Source organism: Puntigrus tetrazona, unplaced genomic scaffold (assembly GCF_018831695.1).
Source record: "Puntigrus tetrazona isolate hp1 unplaced genomic scaffold, ASM1883169v1 S000000495, whole genome shotgun sequence".
Lineage (NCBI taxonomy): Eukaryota > Metazoa > Chordata > Actinopteri > Cypriniformes > Cyprinidae > Puntigrus > Puntigrus tetrazona.
In genome coordinates, this window is record NW_025048135.1 from 14297 (window position 1) to 28019 (window position 13723).

Below are 13723 nucleotides of genomic sequence, written 5' to 3' on the forward strand. Positions count from 1 at the left end.
TGCGAGGTGTTCCTATGATATAATTGACATTTTTCAAGGAAAGAAATCATCATATTTTTAATTATTTCTTGTTTGTTTGTTTTTGTAACTTTCTCTGAGCAAATCCCTAAATCCATCCTTAATCCATCCAAGCAGTATTTGCAACATTATGTCATGATGTATGAAGCATTTAGTGGTAATTTAAATGGAAGAATGTTAAGTATTATGGTACAAATAGCAGGCGTTACTGTCAATTTTCATCTAAATTGGGTGCAATTAATGATGGAAAAAAAATCAGTGTTGAAATGATTAAATCATCCGGTGCATTCTGCCCCAGCACAGACCTGCACACTATATCATTGCTTTGAACATGATGCAGGATGACGACTCACTATGTGATGCAGCCTATTGGAATACAGTTGTATGTTTTCACAATTTCATATTTTAAAAAACAACAAATTTGTGTCTGTTTTTGCTCAATTTCGCCAATGAAAATGGTCCCTATCAAAGCCACAGCAGAATGATTTCAGAGCAAAACGGTGGTTATTAAATTATTAAGGACTACCTGGGCTGAAATTTCAGCTGAGCACTGAAGCTGGATTTGGCCTGAATAAATCCTGTTTTAGGCAAGATGGACATATGGTTCCTCATCTCTTTACACACCTTGAATGTCAATCTCAGAGCTGTGCTGGCCCTTAAAAGAAAAAAGAAAAGAAAAAAATCAGCAAATATTCACATTCTCAATGAATCAGAAAAACAGACTGAAACATAACAACAAAACAGATCACATTTAGTGAAGCAGCTTTAGAGCAATTGATTAGTGGCTTAAATGCTCAAGCCATCAGCCATTAAAGAAATATTGATGTTGCTCTATAATAATGGTCTGTCATATTCTGGATTGATCACAAATGTATTGCACTTATTATTATTGTACTCTTACCAATGAGTAATAGAACAGATGGCGTCATACTGTAGGTACAGAGATACAGAGTGCAACAAAAGGAAATAAACCTGCTATGACTGACTACGTTTACATGGAGATCAGTAGTCCAATTATTTATTACTTCCTATAAATAAGGACTTAATATGGGTTTGTAATTATTTGTCATGCTGTAAATGGAAACAGATGAAAAGTTGTTGAAGGCATGCTCTTTAATCGCAGTCAACATCGTAGATTCTTAATCAGTCTTAGTCTTGTTAAAATCTGAATATTGTTGTCCATGTCAATGACATGCAAATTACTAAACCAAAATTAAATACACCTGTGACTTCCAATGAGTGGTTAGACGATGACCTCTGTATACAGCCTTAGTTACAGAGAACTGATAGGGAGTTTACTTATTACTAATTACACATAAAAAAACCACCTAATTGTGAAAAGATATATTAAGGGATTACATTCCAAATAGAAGACTGATTGTGGAGAAAATGTTTAAGCCAATTGATTTTTATCAATTGAGAAATTTAAGCCACCCTTTTTATACAAATTTAAAATAATGAAAATATCATGAGTTTTATTTTTCCAAAGACATTTAAGGCCGAAAAAGCCTGTTTGTTCTCTATTCAGGTTTTTTTCACCTGCAGGCCATAATTTAAGTCTCTTCAGTCTCTCAGGCGGTGACAGATCTTCCGTGATTTTCAGGCGATTCCCAGTCAGAAAATCAGTGTTTGTTGATTATCCTGTGGCCTTTATAGTGTGGGATGTGCCACATCAACAACATCAGGGAATTTATCCTTTAATTGTGTCAGAAGACCCTGACATATTGATAAGCTCCTGGCAGACATTCAAGCTCAGTAGAATTTCAAGCACGTCTTTTTTGTGTGTGAGTCACTGAAATCAACTCTTTAACCTCGTGAAACAGTGGTTCCCATCATTCCAGAGATTTGTTCCGTGTTCTTACGGATCACATCTTTCATATCTTTGATCATTCGCGAGTATTCGCCAATCAACTTTTTCTATTCATCTAATCTGTTCTTCAACAATTGAGAGAGCTCGAAAAGTTGTGAAGAGATACTTGTAGAATCTAGTACTTCTAAGTTCTTCTAAGTTTAAGAGTTTCTGGAAGCGGCAGAATTATCTCTTACATCATCATAATCTCAGAATCATGCAAACTATCTTTTCGTACAGTAACTGCAGAAGCATTGTCAAGACGCTCCATTGCTTGTTGACATTAGCAGGAGTACTCAGAGTGGATTTTCTTGTACTTTTTCTTTTTTCTCATTGTTGTTGTTTACAAAGTCATTATTACAGACAATATTTTATGATATCTTATTCATTTCACTGAAACTATAACAAACAGCTTGGGATTTATGTATTTTCAATACAATAATTCAATTCATTTTCGAGACTGGACAACCTGACATGAAGCAAACAGGAACTTAGAAAGCACAAAATAGATGACATAATTAACTGAACACACATGAATACAAAAGAGTCCAACTACATGACAATCATCTAGAACTAAACACTGAAAAACCTGAAAGAACCATTATATTCATATCTAAAAGGCAGCTCATGTTTAAAATCCAAGTCTACTTGTGGTAATAATTCCAGACATATGTGTAGTTTATTCCTGCATTATGACATGCATAAAGAAATATGTTTTAGGTCAGTTCATCACTTGTATTGGCAGTGTGTAAATCGAGTATGCACAAACTCCATATTTCCAGATTGCTTATCCTGTGTGAACCAACAATTGATTAATAGTAGACTACTCAATCAAATTGACTTTTCTGCTCTGACTCCCTCATTGAAATATGAAATGTTTCAGACAATTTTTGTGGAAAAGGTGGAGAAAATTAAAGCTAGGCTTACTATATTGTAGAATGGGCATCATAGAATGGGCATCATTGGGAGATGCCTGTGCATAACTACATAACTCTGCTAAGATTATGTAAACAGCTGGATCTAAGAAAGTGGTTATAATTTACGGGATTAAGACAAAAAATTTGTGTACACACACTACAGTTTTTTTACGTTTTTACGTAAATCATTGTTTAAACTCGCGGTCAGCAGTTAGGCACCTAAAATAAATGGCTTGTCGCTGATTCACCTCTTTCTGGCTGTTTAGAATTCCATCAGCAATCCAGTTTATAGAGATCAGTGGCTAATGTGGATTAAAAATATGTGATGTGTTGATAAAAATATAAATTGTGCAATTTACCTGCTTTGAACTTCGATGCTGTCCTGATATAGCCGATCAAACATGCAGATTTTTAGGTCAATATTTGGCTTGGTCATCCATACAGGTGCATTCTCTGCCACCCCACAAACTGAAACCACTATCTTCAAACAGAAATGTCAGGTTAATCTACTGAGCTGTTAAAGCAAATATAAAACTATATTTAATGTGAAATCTATACCGATTCACAACTAGGTTGAGAAAACGTGATTTGGAAATCCAGTTTTGCCTCCCTGGAATCATTGGTGTGAAGATGATGGGTAGTTTGACACTCATAAATGGGCCGACATCACCAACATAAGCCTGCAGAAAGATGAACAATCTGTCACTTTCCATTTAAATCTCTCACCAAAATGAGATTACCTATGAATAAATTGCTATTGATTGTTTTTCATTGCAAAATTTCTATTAATGCTGTCTTCTAGTAAAATTGTTATGATGCTCCCTTAGTGGGAAGCTCTTTGCTCTTGGATTACTCATTTGTAATTCGCTTTGTGTATTCAAACTACTTGTTACATTGCACTTAATAATGGTTATTCTTGGTTTAAACCATGATTTTAAACCCAATTAAAAGGTACATTTCATGCTTAGAATTGAGCAATTCTTTTTACCGTGGTTATGAAACCTTGTTACAGAGCAGGGTTAACAATGTTTTAGGGGCTTAGCAACAGAAAAAAAAGAGACTGGAAAGGTAAAAATTAAACAAAGTCCATTCAGGAAAAATTCTATATATAACATGAAGATGTAGAATGCAAGAGCCATTATGTAAACATATTGCATCCAATCAAGACACTAACGCACAAATATGCAACTAAGAATGTTAAAGGAACGCAAATAACTCGTAACTTTGAGTTTTACCGTTTTTGAATCCATTCAGCCAATTTCTGGGTCTGGTGATATCACTTTTAGCATAGCTTAGCATAGATCATTGAATGTGATTAGTCCAGAAGCATCTTGTTTAAACATGGCCAAAGCGTAGTCAAAAGAGTTGCCATTGTAAGTGACAATGCAATGATATCACGCAGCGCCTGACGAAAAGAGTCCCCAGATTGCAAGACACGCTCCCTGTACAAGCAAAGAGGGTCTGGCTGTTTCTGTTATGTCAGAATAAGAGTACAGTTCCTAGTCATATCAGCTTAGAAAACTACAACTTTTCATTTTCTGTTGGGCTTAGTACACAATGTTACTATAGAAGAGTAAAATTTTAATTCTCTGGGGGAGTTGTGGAGAATGAGCCTGTTTTCATAAAAAGTGGAGTGTTCATAAATGTTCAGCTTGAAATGTGAATTAATTGTTAAACCCTGAAGTAATATAACCCATGTACAAGGATTGTTTACTGTTTTACATTATTTTTCTTAATTTTGTGTAAATGGTCAATGTGTTCATACCTCTCCAACACTAAACTCAGTTGACTCGAAGCTGCTAGTCTCCACTAATCCTGGATCAGCCATCAGAACCTCATCAGGGCTACGACTGCCAACACCTATCATTACATGTAAGGAGAATTACAAAATGGATATATTAAGGTATGCATAAAAATATACAATTATGTAAAGGGTTAAGGTTAGGCCTTGTGTTACCTGGTTTAAGGTCAGTGTGATCGATTTCTCCTGTGTTCTCTGTGCCTGATGGGGTTTCTGCTGTGTTCTCTACATTTACACTGGACATCTCAGCACTGTCAGTTTTACCATAAACCTGGGCAGAGAGATTGACTATATAAATTAAGTTTAAACAAAGAGCAGGTCATGCAGCGTATTCCTGACATGGCTGCACCAATGATACTGTGTTAATGAAACCACACCTTTCTTTGTGACCACAGTGGTCCATACATAAGGCACTACAAGAGGAATTATTTTATAGATGTATCAGTATTGTTTACCAGTTTGTTTGTGAAGGACTGCTGAAAGGGGCCGTTGGTGATTGGGGTCAGCATGTAACGAGTGCCTAAGGCTCCTCTGTTTGTTAAGGTGATTACTCGTGAAACTTTCTGTCCAACCACATGAGCACCAAAATTCACAAGACACTCATCAACAACCACCTGGGAAAAAAATGAAGATATATTGTTATCAAAAAAATAAGAGCTTTTTATCTTGTGTTAAATCTGTGATTGATAATGTAATCTCCTTACCTCACATTTTTTCTTGGAGCACTTAATGGAAACAGAAAAAGGGCCAGTAGCTGACTGAAAATGAATCATTCCACCCAAATCCACATCAAGCTAAAACAAATATTGAATATTTATTACTAAGAATTCTACAGTTGGTTTCCTTATATTTACAAGGTAATTGTAAAATACTAGGTGATGCAAATATAAGAGGTGGAAAAACATTACCAAAGGTATAAATATAACCTCTAGTTCACAAGTCATGCCTGCAGACATAGGCCCTGGTGGCTCAAAACTGAAAAAAGTCACAAATGTATTGAATTAGAAAACAAAAGCAAACATATTTATAGTGAAATTTATTATTGAGGTTTCACTTTATTTTGATAACAACCTTTAACACATTCTGATGACTATAAATAATGTTGCACCTACATATCTACTGATTCTCATTAGAGTGTTTGTAGAGTATTAGCAGAGTGGTGTAGTCAAGGCCATATACAGGTATGCTCACTTTTTGCCAAGGGCTGTTTGAGTATTACAAATTCTAAGGATCAATATTTGTATATACCCTCGGTATTGTTTTGCTATTTCACGAGTCCGCAATTTACTGTAATGTTTAGCCCCTTTCAGGCTCAACTCCAGATAGGAGAAGAAGGGTGGGCCAAGTGATATTCTGCATGGGCCAGTAGGTCCTACATGCCGAGTAGGCCTCTCCTCGAGAGACCGGTCTCTTCCCCCCGTGCATGCATGCTGGTGTCTTCGTGGGTCCAGGAAGGGTGCATGAAGGGACTTGCCACGCCACCAGGGAAGCAAGCAGTCAGACTCCGTAGTCCCTACGAAGACTGCACACGAGTACCAGGATGCCGGGCTGTTTATCCCTTTTGACTGCCGACCGGAAGAAGCGAAGGAGAAGCCGCAGGAAGAAGCCGCCGCCCGGAGCAGAGAGGGGAGCGCGTGCGACTGCTGGACTCCGCCCCTTATCTGGACCCTTCCCCTTGGAACACTACCCGACCTACACTCTCCCTGCAGCACGATGGGGACACCAGTTGGACACTTTTTCCCCTGGACACTATTTTGTACATTTTTGTTAATAAAAAGCCTCTCCGAGGCCTGACGCCACACCCACTGTGTCTGTCGTTGGCTCCTCACGCCACACTGATGCAGAATGCGGGCAAGGTGGAGCTTAGACAGCACAGTTGGGCAACACCTGATGATGTCATCCCCTCTCACTCGTAAATTCTGGGATAACCCACGCCGGGATGGAGGAACGATGGAGACTCGCTCCCAGCCACCAGAAAGGGTAGGTGATGTTTGCTTTTACTGTCATTTAGCCAGTGGCTGGTTGAGCTTGTCGACGAATTCCCGGTTTCTCTGTCCCGGTGCGAGAGGGGAGTTGCCCGGAGAGGAATCCCTGCCCCGCCAGCTTGACGGGGTTGATGCTTGGGGAGGGGAATGTGACGAGTCGGCTGCCCCTTCCCTTGATTGTCACCATCACCCCGTCCTTTATTCCGCCCTTCATCAGGCCTTCATCAGGCTCCCGACGGGAGTGGGCATGTCTGAGAGAGGAGGCGTGGCATTGGACAGATCTGGTGGCGTGTGACGAGGCACACCTGAATTGGATCGAACCTCGTCACGCCGCGGTTAAATGCTGAGCGCGCCTCTCCTCGAGAGACCGGTCTCTTCCCCCCGTGCATGCACGCTGGTGTCCAGAAAGGGTGCGTGAAGGGACTCGCCACGCCGAGAGAAGCGAGCTTTGGACAATTTAAAATTCAGTAGTTTAAAATTAGCCCAATTCAGTGGCAAAAAAATGTAAACGAGTCTTTGCTGCAGTCCAATCATGAGTGGAGAATAAGGAGCAGTGGTGTAGTGATCCAGTCTTGGACCTGCAAGTTCAGAATGTTCAGAAATGCATCTTTGGGTGCATCCAACCCGGGATTGGATTGCAGCGATCAACCTGAAGTCATCGCACTTTCATGTGTCGATTCTTCTGTGCCACAGGACATTTCTGCTTTTTGCATTCAAAGGTCAGGCCTTTCAGTGCAATTTCCTATCTGTTGGGCTGTCCTTGTCCACGTACGTTATGGAGGAGGCCCTTGTTCCACTGAGAAATGTGCATTCTCAACAGAGCAAACTCTGTTCAACTCAGATGATCTCTTATCTCGGCACGGAGTTGTATTCGGTCAAACAGACAGCACGCCTCATGCAGGAATGTGCTTAGTTGTTATTTAACTGCATGAATATGTTCAAGAGAAAGACGTCAGTCCCAATGAAATATTTTCAGAGCTGTAGCTGCATTCACGGAGTTGGGTCTGCTCAATATGAGGCCAATTCCACTTGGTCCAGACTTGTGTCTAGAGTTGCTAGCAGTATAACTTGTCCTGGGCCATCTCAAGGGACTTGTTCGAGGCAAGCACTTGCTGTAATTTGGGAAGGATGGAACTTCCGCAACATTCCTGTTCTAAAAAGGTTCTCAGTGTTACCCTGAGTCTTGCTGAGTGGGTAGTGCTTTGACATAGCAAGCTGGCCTTTTTGTGGTATTCCTGCCTACACCAAAAAGAGAGGGTGCAGGAGACTCCCACAAGACACTGAAAGGGGCAGCATCCATGGTGCTTTGGTAGGAATTAAAAAAAAGACAATTTATAAAATATATTGAACATTTCTTGAGGAAAAACTGCATGAAAGAGTGTGTAGACACAAACCTACTGATTCTTTACAGAGTGTCTCATCTCATTTACATTGTTTGCCTAGTGGCAGCTGCCCTTTGGTTGTGGCCTACATAGCATAAAAAAAGCCGCAGTGACTTGCATGGATTGGAGTTCGAAAAGGCTGAGTGACAGGTATACTGTTTTTGAAAATTCTGACATCCTTGGGCTGCTGGAGGTGGGATATAGATTAATTTTATTATAGATGAACAAATAGATAGAACAAATGCCTTTTTACATAAGTTTTGCACTTGTTAACACTATCAGGTAGGTTTAGGGTTTGTCAGGAACGAGCAAGAATTAAGTTGCAGGTTTAAACTCGAATGTAATTTTTTGTCTCTAAACAAAAACCTGACTGGGGAGAGGGCCAAAATGAGACTGATCATATTTCTAAATGTAAGATATTAATGCGATGTGCTAAAACAGCGGCCCACCTCACTGAAACATGATCTTTAAGATTCTCTGACACTCCCAACAGCTTGCAGTAATTAGTCGCGTATGTGACATTTGTGAGAGTGACTTTCTTCTTGTAGATCTTCCCAACATCGCAATCCTGTTAATAAACAGTTAAAATAAAGTATTAAAGTTTTATATTTGACATGATATAAAGATGATGGCTACATCTAAAAATTTAGACTGCATTTACAACACTTAAATCTAATTCCCAGTGGAATTCCAAGCTATCACAAGTTGAGGTTGATGACCAACTTTTCTTAATGCCAAATTATGAAGATATTACGTTGCCATGAAAATGCAAATTCTTTAATTGAGGTGATCTGCATTAAAATCAAATGGTCACTCTACAAGAATTATATAAATAATTTTAAATACAGCTGTTCAAAACCATGAGTCAACCATGTCACAGAAAACTTTCATCTAAGTAATCATTAAGTTTGTTTGGGATTTCAGACAAATGTCATGTCTTAAGTCTTGCAAGCATGACTAAAAAATAGGATAAGTCAAAAAAATTAAATAGAACACAGCTATTATAATGGAAAAAGGCTACATTCAGTACCTTAAATAGAATAACCTTTGGTTTGCTGATGAATGGTGGTCCTTTTGATTCTCTACTCTTTACAGGCTTTTTTGACAATTTTGAAACCAAACTTTTATTCATGTCCATCTTTATGGTGGGATAAAATGTTTCAAGTTGAATATTTTCATCTGGTGTTGCCTAGAGGGACAAATATAAAAAAAGGTAATTGATATTTATTTTATCACAGTCAAATTAAAGCATCATTGATGGGTGGGTAAAAATGAGAGATTGCTATGTATAGCCTGTCAGCCTGTATTACTACTACCAATCATTATTTCCATACTGCCCTTGCGCCACTCCTGTGGCAGTCACATTTTACAAATTCCAAATTATTATCAGGAAACAAAATTTGTAATCAGACATTTGAAAACGGTGATTCTTTTGATAGAACTGTCACTTGCCTAAATGTTGCATCATCATTAAAAAAACATCTTTTTAAGCCATTTGTGCATTTACAGTCACATTCAAAACGTGCACATAAAGCTGCCTTGCAAATATCATATGGAGTTATTTTTCTTAGATTCTTGAGCTTAAGCGGACAAATACACAGAAAATCACATCAAAATGGCCATCCTAGCGAGTATCCTAGAACAGTCAGTTCTGTCTTAAGTAAATGTAATGTAATGTTTTTATTAATAGTTAAGTTTTCCACTGCAGGGCCATGGTAACACAAATGTTTACATATGATATACAGGTGTAAATAACACTACGTTATGGGCGTTATGGGTCCTGCCAAAATAAGATGCTGGTCCAGCTTTTTGTGGCACAAATTAAACCATTGCAAAATTAGGAATGTAGTCTGCAGAACATCAGAGTTGCAAAGACAGTGTAAATTTGAAACATAGGTAGTTTGAATCCATTAGTATGATAGAAGACCTTTATTTATAACAGAACCAAAGCTTACTGGATTTCCAAGAAGCACTTTAATATCTAAGAAGTGATGTTGATTTCTGGATGTAACAAATCAGTGTAAGTGTATTTAATTTAAACGATTACCATATACATTACTTTGAGTTTGTGTTCCCAAAGGCCAGAGAACTCAGGCTGGGCCAGGCTCATCTGTGCTTCATCTTCATCCTTTATTTCTCCATGCTCCCTCCACTTCTCCAGTTCTGCAGAATCTAAAGAGGAACTAATATCACTGTCGTCAACACTGTGGGACCAGACAGAAGATGCTCTGGAACTTGACATTACATGCCTTTCCTGAATTAAACACAACAAGAGGGAAAAAATGTCATCAAACCAGTATGTTCAACACTCAATCTAGCAGCAGTTGAAAATTACAAAAGTGTTGTGTTCAATCAGCTCTTCTTTTCCAGAACAGACCTTTTGTTTGTGTTCTGTTCTGGCTTGTGCTTTCAGGAGTGATATTGTTGCCTTGGAATATAAGGTTCTATCTGCTTTCTGAGTGGTTTTGAGATATTGAGCTTCAAGGTTTTTGCATTTTGTATAGCAAAAGTGATACAGGGAACAAATCCCTTTCCTACATGAAAATGACAGAGACCCTAAATGTATTCTAAATGTACAATAACAAAATGCTATAAAATTTTTAAATACTGTATATAAATTTTGGAGTAGGTCAAATGCAGATAGAACCTTCTAATTCTGACAAGTCATCTTGCAAAACATTAATTGAAGCAACAATTTTCAAGAAATACAAATACAAAATAGTACTTATAATTGGTTTCAAATTACATTCGAATTAGTATTGTAACAATGTGTCAATGTATAAGAAAGGTACATGTAATGTGAAAAGGACACATCAAGTATCACGTTGCTATGCTAACACATGTTGAGCTCTCACACTACTTAAATTAAGGAAAATAATTTACAACTTTGGAAGGTAATTAGTAAAAAAATGTTTTGCTTTATTAATATTTTTTTATTCAAATTAATGCCAGTTGTTTACGGCGATGCAAACAATTGTGGGTAATCTAGCAGCACTTCATGCACTTTTAGAATTCTGTGAAAGGACGACGAATTTGAAGGTTGTATTAGGAGTGTCCTACATTCTTTTCTAAAATGAAGATACTGGAGGTCGCAGCCTTCTAAATGAGGCTATTATGTGTTTCTGATGCATATTCATGCATTTATGACCTTAAAGTTGTTCTCCATCCTCTATCAAAAGTTATAATTTGGTCAAAACACTTCTAAAGTTCTCACCAGGTAAATTAAATTATTAAAAACATGGTCTACAAGTTTGGTTCCTTTCCCTCCAACACCACTGAATTTAATTTAATGCTCTCAATTCATGCTTTCATTCGTTATTCTAATGATATACAATTATGGTGAGTGTCACACTAAGCAATCAATGGTACCTCTCTCCTTGAATGTGCTGGAGGTAGTAGGTTCTCGTGAAGTTTCACACCAGGAGATTTTCTACTCTTTTCCTTCATGTTCTGTTCCAAAAGCAATTTAGCCACAATCTCCATTTGCCCCACTCTCTGTGTCTCCTCAAATTCCCTTCAACATAAAAAGGATAACAGATATATGAGAGAGATTACTGATTAAGGCTTAATGTTGTCAAATTTAGGACATTTTAAGAATTTAAAATTCTCACGCAATTTTCTTGTTGAAGCACTCCTGCAGTCTTTGTCTGTGAATGACTTCAGTGCTGTTTAATCCTTTGGCCTCCAACAACTCTGTCAAGTTTTGTTCTTGCTCTCTCTGCTTCTGTTCATAGGCTTTCTGTCGTTGTTTTCTAGCATACATAGTTTCCTAAGTATATGGAGAGAAGACCAATAAATGGCTTATACTGACCAACCAATAAATCAACCCATAAAGTTCTTTGTGTTACATGTCCAGTGCCGTTGTGGACACATATCATTGACACATTTGCCCTGTGTGAGACATATAATTAGTAACTATCAATATGCTTTTGTCTCTCATCTGTACATATTTACAATTACCTGAGTCAGGTCGCTCCATCAACATTTTCCACTACAGTGATATTTACACTCAAATTCTTTAATCCAAAAAGGGGCCACAAATACACTGCAGCCAAATTCATCTGTTAAAACCTACAGTGGCTATTCAACTGATATCCGTTCAGAACCAAAATCAATAACTAGCTGTTCTGAGTCTTGGTATGAGTCTTGACAAATTTTTTTACCGGTAAAAAATGGCAAATAAGAACCAGTCTATAATGCACAGACTAGATTGATCAAATTAGACTACAATACATGGTATTTCTATAAAAAAAAAAGTTGAAATGCTGGTTGAATATGAATCATTTCAGTTATTCATATACTTATACATAAATATACATATATTCCGATAGGTAGTACATATTCTTTATAGTTCTTTTTTGCAGTAACTGCTCTGTAACTCAATGCGACATGGGAAGCAGGGAAGCACCTGTTATCCACAAGGTTGAAAAGAACCAGTCTCTAGTGAGAGAGACAGAGACTGCAGTTTCAGCATTATACTATCAGACAGCCACGTTGTCGTTTTGATGTTAATTATGAGCCAAAAGTGCATACGTGACTAGAAAGTCGGGATATGTTTCTGTACAAGAGTCTAGCAACAAGGATGAAAACAGACAGATATAAAATAGAGGATAATGCTCCAAGTTTGGACAGTAACTCAAATGAATACATTCTAATATTTTGAGATACTGGATTTTTGGCTTGCATGAGATTTGAATGAGCTATATAGCACCGTTACTGTGTAAAGATCCGGTACAGCACCTGTATGGTTCTTGAGCGGTTTTTCAGTGGTTCTTTGGGGTGGTAAAGGTGCTATATAGCACCACTGCCATATGAAGAAGCCATTAGTCCAGCCATTAAGGGTCATCTTGTGCTGTATGACCACATTGAGCTCACATTGGATAGACAGTTAATCAAAGAGGGGAGCAGCAGTGGAATTCCTCCTGTGTTTATATTTTGTGTTTTGAATCCTAAAGCAGCGGTTTTCAACTCCACTTACCTGCCCCACGTTTTGCACATCAAGAACTCTCCATTAATTAATTATGCTCTGACTGATAGTGTCTACACGAAACAGCTTTACACTTGTCACGGATCTGCCAGGTTCTGCCACCACCCAATCACAGCGATCTTCCTCACCAGAGTTCTAACCAGTCACACCTGCACCTCATCAACCAATCACCACAAGCACTATAAAAACACACACCACAGTTCATTCAGTGTTCGGGACAAAGTGGACTCTCTCCCTTGCTCCTACGAAGTACTGACAAAAGACTTACCTCGCTACTTACCTCTTGTGTTCTCTCCTGGTTCTCGTTGTCTCCAGTGTCTCTGTCAGCATCTGTGGTTTGTGTCCTAGGATCTCCTTTGTCTTCCCTGTAAATTGGATTCCTGGAAAAAATAAGAACTGTGCATAGTATCGCTGTGATTCCAGTCACTGACTTTCTAAAGACTATGTACTCACCTGTTTCCTCTGTCATTAGTGCAAATAAACCTTGTTATCATTTTACCTACTTCCTGTGTGAGAAAGTCCAGAAAGTTAAATATGAAAACAAAAATGTTAATATGCTTTGACAGTAAAAGAGTGAAAGACACTTCTGTACTTTTATCCAAAGCGACTTACAATTGAGAGTACATCAAGCGATTCATTTATTGAGAGACAAACAGACAGAGTAAGTGCAGGCAGTGTTCAAATTAGTACAAGCCAGAAAGGGAAGGAATAAACAAGGGGAAGGAGAAATGAGAATGATTTTTTTTTTTTTTTAAGATGAGGTCAAGTATTGCTGAAAGAGGTG

The 13723-nt window shown here is 38.1% G+C and overlaps 1 protein-coding gene across 1 annotated transcript in view; it reads right to left on the minus strand.

Moving 5' to 3' along the window:
* Positions 1-525: 525 nt before the first annotated feature.
* Positions 526-13723, minus strand: part of LOC122334168 (cilia- and flagella-associated protein 74-like) — a 33027-nt gene continuing 19829 nt past the window's right edge. The window contains 14 exon segments of the mRNA XM_043232020.1: positions 526-673; positions 3144-3265; positions 3343-3392; positions 3395-3464; positions 4550-4644; positions 4742-4856; positions 5041-5199; positions 5290-5379; positions 5494-5560; positions 8402-8520; positions 8983-9141; positions 10000-10206; positions 11322-11466; positions 11564-11721. Of these exon segments, the coding sequence (XP_043087955.1) occupies positions 526-673; positions 3144-3265; positions 3343-3392; positions 3395-3464; positions 4550-4644; positions 4742-4856; positions 5041-5199; positions 5290-5379; positions 5494-5560; positions 8402-8520; positions 8983-9141; positions 10000-10206; positions 11322-11466; positions 11564-11721 (1704 nt within the window).